At 37.3% G+C, this 14728-nt stretch overlaps 1 protein-coding gene across 2 annotated transcripts; it reads right to left on the minus strand.

The window, feature by feature from the left end:
• Positions 1-91: 91 nt before the first annotated feature.
• GTF2H2 (general transcription factor IIH subunit 2) lies at positions 92-11990 on the minus strand. 2 transcript variants are annotated; one of them, XM_065860495.2, is made up of 15 exons: positions 11574-11985; positions 11403-11480; positions 10481-10517; positions 9779-9865; positions 8949-8999; positions 8440-8494; positions 7524-7629; positions 6430-6520; positions 6180-6267; positions 5512-5619; positions 4281-4344; positions 3331-3434; positions 1281-1383; positions 938-977; positions 92-517 (listed from the first exon to the last, which is right to left on the minus strand). In XM_065860495.2, exons 1-15 carry the CDS (start codon positions 11627-11629, stop codon positions 398-400), a joined length of 1188 nt encoding a protein of 395 aa, XP_065716567.1. In that variant the 5' UTR covers positions 11630-11985; the 3' UTR covers positions 92-397. The 2 variants fall into 2 exon arrangements, with proteins under 2 accessions (XP_065716567.1, XP_065716568.1); XM_065860496.2 differs by lacking the exon at positions 938-977 and having other exon boundaries at positions 11574-11990.
• Between the last annotated feature and the right edge of the window lie 2738 nt (positions 11991-14728).

Raw genomic sequence — 14728 nt, forward strand, 5'->3', positions numbered from 1 at the left:
ACCAAAACAAGAACTTGTAACAATTAGTACATAAAATAGATTTTCGGAGCTTCTTTTCTGAACAAATAACGAAAAAAGATGAATCACCACATTATCATACAAACCAGTTTTATAACTTTCACATTTACAAATATACATGTTGCTCAGAAAAACCCAGAGTTTTTCAGACAAGAGCAAAGCAAATAAATCAGATACAGATAATTCAAGAATATATTAACAGTAACAAAACCATTAATACATTAGGTAAAAATGAAAGTTTGCTTCAAGCCAGTGTTCATCCTTCTGTATTCATCTCAGTCCTTGATTTGAGGTGCCTCAGTGAAAGCTATTGCTGAATAAAAAAAATAGATGTATGCAAGAATGACATAGATATGACAATTTCTAAAAAGAGATGTCATCATCCAGATACGGGAGCAGGGTGCTCATGAATACAGCCAGGGCAGCAGTGCAGAGAATCATGAATAAACAAATCACACTCCACACAAAATGCATTCTGACACACTTTACATATGTAAACCTGTGTGGAAAAGACAGAAAAACAAGTCAAATGAGAAAGATTTATCACCGTTACAGTACTACAGTAGGGCAACATTTGTTTCTTCAAGGCAGTGTAAATTGACTGTATTGCTAACATCACAGAAACCCAATTGAGTTAAAGTTTCTAACAGTGAGTATGCCCAAGGGGCTGAGCTCGAGTCACTGTAGATGCTTCCAAATGGCTGAGTGGAAGCTTATTTATAAAACTCTCTAGGAAATCTCTTCCCACACTTTTATAGACTTTGCACTGTTAAGAGGCATGACTCTGTAACAGAGAACTCCAGTTAACCATGACATAAAATTCCAAAAACTATTCTCTGGTCTTTAGCAGACCATACTAAAGGATCATCTACTTCTGACATCACTCAATGCAAATTCCAATGCAATTCAACATACTTACGTTTTGATCTTTCATTTCTCCCTGGCAGCCTTGACAATACCTAAAAGCAAAATTGTGTATTTTAACTGAAAAAAAGTGTCAAGATTGTGTCAAACAGTATCTAAAAAGCATCTCATGTATCATAACAATTTATGGCAATTATTTCAGCTATTCAACTGAACACACAGGACAACCGTTAATGGGAGCTAAAAACATTTCTTACTGCCAGAGGGGGCCAAAAATGCCCAAACTTTCAACAGTGTCTCCAGCAGCAGAGAAGCTGCTGCCAGTTATTTCCGTGACAACAAAAAAATAATTACAGGGTCCACAAGTACCCTCATTGTCACAAATATAATTTGCATACCGTTCCCCCTGATATTCTTCCAGAGGAACTTCCTGGAAGGCATCCAAAGGAAACAAGTGATGATAAGACCGAGCCAGGTGAGGTGCAGACACTAATGTAAGACCTGAAAATAAAGAGATACCAAAAGTATTACAAGAGAGGACTTACTGAAGCTTGTCTTATAAACAAAGCAAGAATAAAAAAAAAAAACACCTTAAATTTCTCAGTGGTTCAGAGCTTTTAAGAATTAAAAACCATAAAATTATTTGTTAGCTTCCATAATCCAAACCTATAACACTTTCCATAATTAAATCCAAATATGAATTGAATAAAAATCAAATTGCCAAAGTTTCTAACTCAGTCTTTAGAAGTACCTTTACAATGCACAGTTGCAAAGTCAGCAAGTTTTTCATTCTCATGCCATAAACAAAATGTAACAGCAGAAGAATCTTCTGATTAAATCTAAACGCACAACTCCTCTTTGGCATCAACGGTTCTGCTGTTTCACTTCATCAGTTAAACTGGTGCCCAACTATAAAGCTCTACTGCACCTGCTGTAATGCTGCAGACACACCACAGCCCTGCTTTTGCTAACACAGCTCTGCTGCTTTTGTCTGGGACAGAGTTAAATTTCTTCGTAACAGCTAGCATGGGACTATATCCTGGATTTGCACAGGAAACAGTGTTGACAACACTGGGATGTTTTAGCTATTGCTGAGCAGTATTTACACAGAGCCAAGGCCTTTTCAGCTCCGCACACCACCCCACCAGCGAGCAGCCTGGGGGTGCACAAGAAGTTGGGAGAGGACACAGCCGTTACAGCTGGCCCTAACTGACCAAAGAGATATTCCATACCATGTGACATCATGCTCAACGTACAAATCTGGAGGAAGAAGGAGGAAGGAGGAAGACATCTGGAGTTACCGCATCTATTTTCTGAAGTAACTGTTACATGTGACAGAACTCTGCTTTTCTGGAGATGGCTGCTGATGGGAAGTAGCGAATAAATCCCTCGCTTTGCTTGGCCTGTGCTTGGCTTTTGCTTTACTGATTAAACTCCTTATCTCAACCCACGAGTTTTCTCACTTTTACCCTTCTGATTCTCTTACCCATCCCACCAGGGGTGAATGTGTGAGTGGCTGTGGCTTAGTTGCTGCCTGGGATTATATTGTGAAAACAGGCAAGGGTTAGCTGGGGTATGGGCTGGCATAAACTTCTTCATTGCTCACTCACATGCAATGTAAGCTTCTGAGCTCTTGTTCTGCTGACAGCTGCGGAGAATCTGTTGCTGATATGCAGGATTTCTCCAGTTACACTATTAGCTTGCTGAAAACAAAACTCATGCTGATGTGAAAACCTTGACGTGAAACTTGGACAAGGTGACACAAAACTAGAACTATTTAATTATCTTGCCAAATACATGCATCTTGATAATACTTATCACATCTTAGTCATATGCCAGTAGAAGCTAACAGGACAGCTGTCACTCACACAATATTAATACTAAAAAATGCTAATCCTCCCTCCTTCATTAAGGGGAGGGAGATTGCACAGTCCATTAACATTTGCAAGACCAAGTGGCTTTCATTTACCATGCTAGAGCCTCTCATGTGCCACTGTTTAGACTACCCTAGGGTTAAACTTTGAAACCTTTCCTTCGCATCCTCCCAGAGGTGAGAGGGTACTTTTACTTCAAAGCACTTTATATTTACTTTTACTTCATAGCACTGTATCTCCATGGTCTTGCACTGAGGAGTGTGAAACAGCAATATGCCTGTTAAACCAGGATTCTTGAGGAAATTACTACCATTCATATGTGAACCACCCTTCTTCACCACTTTGCTTTAGAGCTTTTAGTTTCTAACCTTATACTAGGGAACATCATACAGCTTTATTGTTACAGGTATAGTCCTGGAAGTCACTTGTATGAAGCTGATATCCTAGAACACAGAAATGCAGGCTTCTTTAAGCAGAGCTGGCTTTTAATTCCTCAGTATAGCTGAATTTTTCTACCCTTTAAGTGTCTCACACTAGCATGTAATTCATATGCTCACCTCTTCTGGTTACTCACCACAGATTTTGCATTCCACAGGAAGTTCACAGTATTTGGCTCTGCACTGGGGACAGAAATATCCACCCAGCGTAAGACCCGGCTCACTGCTGCTTTCCAATTGCCTAGAGGAGAGAGAGACACAATCTAAAATCGAAGAGATAACACCATAATACTCCGTAACTACAAATACTGCACAGTCCTCAAAATAGTTTAAAAAGTATCAGTGGCTTCCATGCAACAATTCTGTGTGTATGGAATTGTCAGAAAACAACTGAGGTGGTGAGACAACAGTAAACAGATTTTCCCACTGAAAGAGATTTATCTTTAGAAAATAATGTTATGAAACATAAAAGCATTAGTATTTCTATGGACACACACACAAATATTCTATATTGACTTCAAGATGCACAGTAGTACTTATTCTTTCAAACAGTAGACACCATCTTCTTCTGGAACTCAGACTCCCCCCATCATCCTTGAAAATTATGATTCCTTTCATTAAGAAGAGCACTGGCATGCTAATCAAACAAGGCCCCTATTTTAAACTTTCCGTTAAAGTCACATAAGTGACAAAGAATACTTTATTCTAGATAATACCCTTCATCCTCATAATTATCTTTATAGCAATAAAAATACTTGAATCAAGAAATGCAAGTAAAATAAGTAGTAATTACTTTAATACCCTCAAGAACCCTTGTGTTCTAATCACTGCACAACATTACTAAAAGCCATTTACTACCTTCAAAAAAATTTAAATATAAATTTTAAAAAGCACATTTACCAGAGGTAACTATGGGCACATACTGGATGTGCAAACAGGAATAAAATTTCTACTAAGAAGTCACAAGACTTTACTTTTTAAAAAAATTTTATTTTGCAACATTTCCAATGTAAAGCATATTTTCTTAATTTGACTAATTATCATTGAACTGTGATCAGCTCGTTGAATTCTAATCAACTCTACTTACGCCATGCTAAAGGATGGCTTTGCATCTTGATCAGATAGAGAAGCAATAGTATGCTGAGGGAAACCTGAAGAGAAAAACATCTCATATTACCGATTTTAAACATGCAAGTATTCTTTCACTTTCCTACTTCAATGAAGAAGTTCAAAGATTATTACAAACATTAAGGCCTCTTTTTTTGTTTGTTTGTTATTACAGGAGAAGTAATATACTCTTAACTAGGTATCAAATTCTTCATAAATGTCTCTACCTACAACCATCAACAAATCCCTCAACTGAAAAAAAACATATTTTCATGGACTTCATATTAACTGAAGCTCACTGGAACCCCATTTTTGAAGGACAGCTAAAAAGAAAATGATGTGCAAGGGTAGGAAAGCAGAAAGAGCACTACAAGAATGTACACTTAAACAATGGTTTCTGATGAAGGGGAAAATATTTTTATATGCAGATATCAAGCGTACATTCACCTTCCAGGTGCAGCGTATGACATATGGACTACAGCACTTCACAGAGGCTGTAACAGATACCATTCTTTCTACCACATGTTTTTTACAGTGCACGTCAAGTGGGCAGTTAATTTGTCCAACTGCTTCTCAGGCTTTAACAATTAAATCTCTTCAGTGCATAAATGTACACATAAAAATACATACATTCTTATTTGCAAAAACAGGTGGATGAAAATGAGAAATCAGTGCCCTAATTCATGGCATTCAGAGTTCCTATTCGGGTTTAACTCCAGTCTTAAATTTACTGAGAAATATATCGGGAGAAGAAAAGGTACCAAATCCATTTGTTGAAAGAACACAACAGTCCTCCTAAAAAACATATTCTACACAGCCCAACAGATAGTTCTTACAGGCAATTAAGCTTATAACAGCTCCCTTCTGCAGGGAAAAAAACAGGGAGAAACAAAATAGTCTTTCACCCTTCATTACATTTATAACAATTACTGTAAAAGCAATATCTCTCCACTTTATTGTTCCCAACTGCAGTTGAGTAATTTGTCTTATCTGTTTTAATTCTTAACTTAATAGCTGACTACTCTGCAGGAACAACATCAAGAAAATGTATCTATTTAGCAAGATAAAAGTTAAAATTTTAAAAAAGCAATTGTGCAATGTCTTTATTATGCTTCTAACTATTTCTATGGATTTAACACAGAAGATGTAAAGAAAGAAAAAGACAACATTCACAAATCTTGTGCTAACACTTAAACAAAACCATATCCTACCCATTCGAATAAGGGAGCACTCAGAATTTGAACTGGCAGGTGGAGGACTAACATGATGCATCAGCAGTTCCTTATAGTGACTTTCATCTAAAATAACGTGGTACGTTCCTGTCACAAAGAAAGAGATGCCTTACTCTCGGATTATAAGCAGATAAAAAAAAAATACATATTCTCCAAATGACAAAAACCAACTTAGGTTAATAAAAAAAAAAAATGCAGCCAACTCTATTCCTAAATAACAGTCATGTTAATGCTACTGAAAATGACAAGCTTTAAAATTAATAACACCAGGATGTTTAATTAGATATGAAGGCCCATAGCTTTTTCTCCAACATTACACTGTAGTAATGATATTGTAAAAGTTACCACTGCAGAAATTGATATTAACATGTTGCATTAATTAAGTTCCACATCACATAGCTTTATATGTGGAACACTAGGTTTGAAAATGTGTGTATTTCTTCTCTCTAGAGATGCAGCTACAAGCTGGTAAGTTCACTAAATACTTTGTATTTTGTAGATTTGGGAAACCTTTAGATTTTCTGCCACACAACAGAATATTAATCCTTAAATATAAAAATGCATTAAAGAATAAATGATAAATTAGTTATTTAAGTTCTATTTTAAAAACTACTGAACTTCCGAACTACTGAACTTCAGATACATACCACCAGTTTCTCGGGCAAGTACTGTACAAACTCGAACTTCAGCACTTAGGCCGATGACAGACACTCTGATCTTAACTGCTTTTAAACACTTCAAAAGGAAAAAGAAAGCATGCTTAAATTCATAGGCTGAACAGTAAAAATGTTCAAAGTTTTAAATGTCATTTAATTTGCAATGATGCTGTAACTGTCTGTTTTCAGTCTAATACCTTGGATATTCAACAGAGGAGTCAAATTTAACTTCTGTACATACCTTAATTAGATCATAGATGTTGGCTGGATCACATGTCGTCAGACTGCTGAAGACGATCAAAACCTCTCTGCTTGTATGTCCTGGCATGTGCCTAAAGAAAGTATACAGTTAATTTACTTCTGTACACTAAGCTACTTATATGTCAAAGTTTCCAAGAACTTTATGGTACTAAACCAGAATATTATATAATATGAATTCCCCTACGAATTATAAAAGACTGTGGTAAGATCCTTCTCTGACCACGAGAACTTCACCTTCCAAAAGCCAAACCTTTCCAGTATCTAAAATACAGTATTTGATTGTGTAGTGGTTATCTGATTGTTTTCTCTAAAGCTTAAGCATCCCTGTACCTCATCTGTAGTCTCATGGGTAAAATTCAACTTCAAACTAACAACACTGCAGTAAGTCTTCCTGACTTCTTAAACTAAAAATCTCTAATCACTTTATGGGTGTAAATCCGTTACAAATACTGCCTTTTAGTTCTTAATGGAAAACTCTCTTCCAACTAGTCATTCACATGACTTTTTTATGACATTGACTACTAGTTTTGTTCTGTCCGTGTTTCTATCTCTAACTATTTGCTAAAAGTCTTCCACAAACCCTTATTCTATCTCAACACCTTACATAGGAAAAACTTCTTTTAATCTATCCTACGCTCAAATTTACCTTTCTAAAGTATGACAAAACTTCCCATCAGAATATTGTGATTCGGTGCTGCTTCTTTTCCTGTTCTTTCATCATTATTAACCCCTAATTCTGCCATCTCTAGTAAAAAATAATTCCAAGGTCTTTTATCACCATATTCATACACAATATAAAATTATCTACTTAATTTTAAAATATTTTTGCTTTTTATAAGAGCACACTGCTAAATAGGAGCATCTTGTGTTAGTAAATGAATTTCTGCACTACTAGTACATTCAACTTCTTAACAGTTTGTATTGAAAGAGGATTTAAAGCCGCCTTTTAAAGACCCAGGTCAGCATGACGCAAGATGCTACTTGTAAAAAAACACTGTCTCCGCTCCTCCAAAAATTCACAATCAGCATTATGCTGATTATGGAAAATGAAAAAAACTCCATGTCTATACTAACTTTAAAGTCTGCATGGCCAAGTTGAGGGCATTATATAGAGATGGCTCTCCACTGCAGGTCATATCTGCTGCTTTCTTCAGAGCAGTTATGTGCTTTTTTGAGTTACCTGTAAGTGAAAGAAAAAAAACCATTCACCTGAAATAACAAGTTAAAATAATTGAACTATTTAAAATATATATTAAATGAAGTGCAGTTGTAAAACAACGGTTTTCAAACTTGGACTTGTAACTATATGTTTCTACTCAGAAATTGGCCTCTTGGTGAGAATGTCGAAAACAATAGAACAATACGTCAACAGAAAGATATTTGCTCAACAGGCACCCAATTGTTAGAAACTTTAAGAAGTGAAAAATAATAAAATCACTGTTGCATATCATTAAGTGCTTAATGTGAATGCGAAGTATCTCACAAAGTGTTTCAGCAGAAACAGAGTTTAGTTTCCTCTATTATCCTCAAAGTAGTGTTCATAGATTCATTGATCCTCAAATTCCTTAATAAATTTGCTTCAGTTTTACTGGTGAATAAAGAGAAAAAATTAAGACTTCATTCTGAAGCCACACAGATTGCTAGTGACAGAAAGTAGGAACCAAAGAAACCTTAGTTCTTAACACCTGGTCATATCTCACAGAACACACGATGGTCATAAAATCCAAAATTAAAAAACAGGGTGAGAAATTAACTATAGAGGAAACAAAACTTATTTTAGTTGCAATCTGGATAAGACTTGATTACAAACAAGCATGCAATGACAATTCTAGATCAAAACAGATCAATATAAAGACACTGGTTTCAGATAACTTAAAATAACTTATCTTTTAAATCTCACTTTCAGCAGTGTCATTCAAGTAGACTACATCAGGTCTCCAATTAAAAAAAAAAAAAAAAACAAACAAAAAACAACATACTACCTCCTTACCTGAAAGTTCTGTCATTTTTTCAGCTCTTTTACTCTTGGTTACAATTAAGCCAACCTGGAGAAGGGAAAAAAAAAAAAAAAAGGGGCAAAACTTTTCTTAACAAGTCTAAAAATAAGTTGATTTACACATTTGCTATATTTTGCCTAATACTTCTTTATGGATTGGAATTACTTAGCTATACAAATGTTCTTGTAGCAACAGTAGTACAACACTATGCATCACTTAACACATGTTTCTGTGTCTCCTGTACTTTTGCCACATGGTACAAAAATAAATCTTCTAAAATTCTAAATGACAGAAAAAAACATAACATAAGCAAGTCTTCTGCATTAGAATTTACATTTAGGAAAAAGGAATAGATGGGTTCTTATTTTCATTAGGCAGAAACAAGAGGAGGAAGGATGGGAAGGAATACATCAATTGAAAATAGTTTACTTGGTAGCGTTAAAAATAAAACAAACTTTTAAAATAGTTTTCAGTTACTTGTTTCTTGCATCGTTATACATACCTGACTGATAGGATTTTGGTCAAAGTACTCTTCAACAAAATATTCCAGTAACTATAAAGAAAAGAAAAGACTGTTTAAAATGGTTTTATTCCACATGCATTAAGTAGGTGGTATTTGGAAAAAATCCAGTATTATTAAAAAAAAAAAAAAACAAAACAATGGGGAATGAGCCCTTCTCTACCACTGTAATGTAAGGTCTACAAACTACCCACAACTTATTTTATTCACTTCATCTATTAATGTTCTATATTACTGTTAGTTCAAATGGAGTTTTAAGATACACCCAAAAGCACTAATCCATACAAAATTATCAAAACCCTGCACTTCAATGCTTAATGTTATCAGGGAAGATCATACAGTACAAAATGTACAGTTCAAGTCCTCCACAGCCTGAAACAGCAATCCAATTCAACTCCTGTCTAGCATCCACTCAAACCAGAATTAATCAAAACACAACTGTATAGAAAGAACAATTCTAGATGTGTAATGAAAGCATCTGTTCTTTTTCCATCCCTTATTAAGGGCAACAGTTTAGCTTAATTTGCACATACTTTTCATAATGTGTCTTTCCACAGTATGTCCTTACAAAGTGTTTTTACTGTACAGAAGTACTCATGCAAGGCAAACTAATGTCACACAGATTTTACTATTCAAAAAACAGAAAAGGTACAGACTGGCAACAGAAACAAGGGGAAAAAAAACAGGGATGAGAGATGAGGCTTTGCAAGTAAGCTAGTCACAGGAGACTGCCATTCTTTTAAACACAAAATGGAACTGGCTTTCAGAGAAACCACGCATTAATAAGAGAAAACTTTTGAGTACAGACATACCTTCAAAGTGCAAGTAAGTCTGTTCGGTTTTAAATCTTGATCCTCCATAGTTCTTGATCCATCAACAACCACATAAAGGTGACGCATCTGCATTATCACCATAAGTGATAGTCACAAAGCAGATATTTACATGAACTGTTCATTATTCCATTGACTTTAAAAAAGTAACTGCTTCCTCTCTCAAAAATTCTCAAACAGGAAAAATTCAGTACACCCAGCTATACAATCAATCCCAACAGAAAAAGTAACGCATTTCCCACTTTTCCTTCAAAATGCAAAACAAATACTATCTCAAAAAATGCATACTATTCTTTTCCTTTCATGATAAGCTACAAAATATGCACAGTTTGCACCTGCATCTCTTGATCTGAAAAGCTCAGGGTTGTATAAAGTAAGGTTGTTATTTACAACTCATCTAAATTATGCCCATTTTTCACGAGGAAAAATCGACAGTGCAAGTGGGTGCGATCTGACTGCTGTTGCAAAACACACCCTGATACAGCAAATACGCCAAACCTCCACTTCTGAATAGTCATGCTTTGCATCCCACACTGCTAATGAATACAGAATGTTTTAAAAAACAAAACAAAAGTTGGCAGAAAATGCAAGCTTTGCTCTCAAGCACATTGCCAGATTAGGCACACCACCTCTATTCAAATAGTTTTGGACTCAGGACAGACAAGGGTTAAGACACTAACATACCATTCCAAGTCGAACTTGTCCATGGTGTTCATAGAGTCTAATAAAACAAAAAACGATTTAAGTAAGATGCAAATGAATTGATGGTTCCTAAAACAACAGTCTCAAAGAAAACCAATACTAGACTTCTGGCAAACATGAAGCAATAACAAATCAGAGACACTATGTACACAGAAAAAAAGACAATTCAATCACAAACAGATTTCATGCCTCTCAGAAAACAAACAAAAACTATTTCTTAATACCAGTTTAATGGAACTTTAGATTTTTATCCAAATTTGAATATTTTAACATAATTCGATATAGAACAAATCTAGATTTTACCTAGCAATGTTTCTGACAATTCCAAATATGAATCGGATGCCATGATATCAAAACCCAGCTTCAAGCATGCCTTGTATACTAAAAAAATGTTGGATTATTTTCTTGAAGCAGTACAAATTGCAATTGCAGCATTTTGCACCATGTTGCACCAGATGAAGATCCCAGCTTCTTGGCCTGTGTATGCTCAGTCTTCACATATATAAAAATACATTTTACTATATTTTCTCGCACAACTAACACGTGGTAGGCAAGATGCATGCATCTGGAGCTCTGAAGGGATAAAGAACACAAAAATACAGGGCATTTCAAAGAGACAGACCCAATTTCAATTACAGAAAAATTTCCAAACGGTTTAATGAGGAACGAAACAGCAGTAACTTGAAAGTCCACATCCCACCCTTGCAAGCAGTAAGAGTTGTGTTCATGGGGGGTTTGTGGTTGCAGAAATAGAAGGTTTTCAAATTGGGTCTTCCTTTTTGAAACAATACACACTGGTGTGCCAATGCACTTGCACAACCTACAAAACCCAGTTTCAAAGCTATTAAGTCCTTAGAACTGATCAAACCAGAGTTATTGGCAGGGTCGGGGCAACACATAATACCTTTTCCTCTTTGCCTTGAAGAGAATGTCCTCGATGGTCGCCTTCAGCGATCCGGACTCATCTTCTTTAAGAATCTCCCTACACGCAACAGATTGTTATTGAGTAGAAGGGAGATTTTTCTCGCCATTCACCAATGAGGTGAGGTCGGAAAAAGGAAAGAGGAAAATCTACCATGTTCTCTCGTAGCCTCCCTCCCAGCGCTTGGTCCGCTCGGGCTCGTCATCCATCTCTGTTTCGTTCTGCCGCTGCGAGGGCGCCGGCGGCCGCGCTCCTCACGATCCCGAAAGCCGCTGCCCCGGCCGCGGAGCCGCAACTCCCGCCGGGAGGGCAGCTCCGCCACGGAGCCACTCGGCGGGACAAGGAGCTGTGAGGCGGGACCGCGCCGCCGCTGATCGGGAGGGCCGAGGCACCCCGAACAGCACTCCGCCCGCGCTCGCCGCCAGGCCCAGCCGTCCCTCCGCGCCCGCCCGGAAACGCCCGCCCTCGGCCGCCTCGGTGCGCCGCACACCCCGCCCGGCTGCCGCCCGGGCCGCGGAGCGATGGTTCCGGGGCGGGCCTGCCGTGTTGTCGCAGCAGGGAGTGAGGCCAGGCCGGGAACGCCGGGTTTCACTCCCTGAGGCCGCGCCCGCCCAGCGCCACACGGGCCCGGGGACGGAGACGAAGCGGAGCGGCCTCAGTGGCGCCTGTGAGCGGCGACCGTCGGCACCTGGAGCTGAGGAAAACATTGCTGCCGCTACAGCTAAATACGGGATATTCTTCATAAGCCCATCGAAATACTCTGATTATTAAAAGGGTGGTAGCACAACAAAACCACGCCGCGCATACATCGCTGGTGTGGCCGTGGAGCCGGCTGTAAGTTTCTGTGAGGTGAAACTGGCCCTCACTCATCTCTGAGGGACCGGTCAGCAGGATTGAGGCACTGTCTGGTTTTACATCGTATTTCTGTAATTCACTGGAGTAATTTCAGTATTTACAGAAGAAGCCATGAACCTGGAAATAGACCGTTATTTACATATGCTATAGCACTGAATTTTAATGCATAATTATGCTCATCAGTTACTTAATGACAATAACTGCCTGTTATCCAAGTAGCAAAACCACTGCTTTAACTCCATTCTAGAATACGAAACCTGGAATTCATTAATTGCTGCGAAGTTTAAAGTGTATTTTCTGTGATTTTAATGTGCTCATAGGAGCAAACTGAGTAGTGGAGTAATACAAGTTCTTGCAAATGTGCAGAATAACCTCACCATATTCAGAACCACCTCTTTCAAGCTGGTTTCTTGTTTCACTGTGACAGATTTCTTTGGGGATTTATTTTAATAAACTACCACTACAAAGCTGTGAACAGTTAACTGGCAATGGCACTTAAAAAGTGAGTTGGGGTGATTCATATTCTACTGAGTGAGTATGCTAACTGTTCTGACCAAAAGAAATGTAGTTTTTCAGTAAATGTTGTGTATGTTCAATTTTTCAGATATCTTTAAATTTACTATTTGCCTCCTTTGCAAGCACCCAATTAATTTCTAAAGGCAGACAGAAAGATATAAAAATGATGTTAGTTCATACCCAGCAGCTCTTGGCATTGCAGATTATAGCAGAGAGATTTTAAAATATTTATTAATGGAACAGAGCGGTTCCCATTCAAGATACTGTGCTGGACGTGTTCTAATCATACATGCCAATTCAACTTTGATAAAGTTTATTTTTGGTCTATAAAATGGTACAAGTCTAGAATAGAAGATGGTGCAATGTAGGGATTTCCTAGAGATGGAAACTTCCTGAAGCTACGGCTTTTAATTTTCACTTGCTTCTCAAAATAGGGCAACAGGCTGTTTTGTTTGCACATGTAAACCTCTGACACTAAAAGCATCAAGGAGCAAATCAGTCACAGTTTTAACACCCAGTAGAAATACTGGGGTTTTGGCTGGTATGTAGGTCTGGGAGAGGCTTTTATGTTCTCTCCAAAGAAGAAATCTGAAGCATCTGTAATAGTGATTATCTTCATATGCAGGCAGAAAACAGGTCATGCTTCTCACACTGAAAATGCATAATTATATTTATAGATGTTAACTTATCACCTTTCACAACTACTATATTGAGGATTATACAACTAAATTTAAGTATATAACAGTAATTTCTATTACCCTGTGTTATGCCCAGAAACTGATGAACAATTCTGCAGTAATATACCAGTTGATACCAAAGCAAGCATAGCATGGTCCCTACATTCTGGACTTTACAACACCAACTAGTTCACATTGTTAAACCTAGAGGATATGTTTAAATAGAAGAAAAGCATTTTCAGCTGTATGGATTTATGTCAGAGTACTTGAGAAGAAGACATGGTGACAAATCGTTGCCATAGGATGGATTTGCCTTCATGAGGCAGCAGGGAAAAAACCCAAGTACAAGAGCAGAAGGGAACAGAGGGACAGATTCGTTAGCAGAACAAACTCGTTATTAGAAAATGAGGATCAGAACTATGAAACATTCAAAACTATCAAGATCTGAAATCTGCTGTGAAAAAATAAAAAAATTATTTACATCTATTTTACACATGCCCACATGTAATTTTTAAATATCTCCAGAACAGAATGCTACACACAGTAGCAGAAAATATAACTACTCAGTTATAGGTGACAGAAAAAAACCCAATGATGTCTACAGAGTCAACTATTTTAGGAATAGTAAGGATTAAACAGTCTTTCAGGATGAAAGAATATATGATAGCCATTTTACATGTTCTGGTAATTTCACAAGGTCTTTATATCTAAACAGGATTACAGTGCAGATTCTAGAACTGTACGAATGTCTGAAATTATTTATTTTGTTAGGGTGAAAATTACGTGTAGTTTTAAAAGCTTGCAAATGTTTGCTTTCCCACAATGCAAGCAAAAAAAAATTACGCAAAAGTGTGCTCTTTCATGTGCAGAAAGAGTTTGAGATCCTTTCAGATTAACATCAAAATACAGAAAGAGGTAACAAATTAGTTTCAGGTATTTTGATGTTATGTGATTATGTTTTGCTTCTACCTAAAATAATTCCGAGCAGCATTGTTCCATCTCATATCACCACGAGTTTCTGTTTCTTAAGCATCACAGTGACGATTAGCTCAATAAAGTTGGAGACAGTTTTAGCTGATTTCATAAGTTTCCTGGATACAGTGGCAGTGTGCCAAGGCTGTGTCTGACCACTTCAATTACAGGAAAGTTACCCAGCATCCGTTTCTAAGGGGTGTCACTCTGCATCCAAGTAAGACAATAAATGTGGAAGAAAACATTTAAACATTAGTAATGTTTCCTTAAATACGAGTGGGGAAAACC

Source organism: Patagioenas fasciata, chromosome Z (genome assembly GCF_037038585.1).
Source record: "Patagioenas fasciata isolate bPatFas1 chromosome Z, bPatFas1.hap1, whole genome shotgun sequence".
In the NCBI taxonomy this organism is placed as follows: domain Eukaryota; kingdom Metazoa; phylum Chordata; class Aves; order Columbiformes; family Columbidae; genus Patagioenas; species Patagioenas fasciata.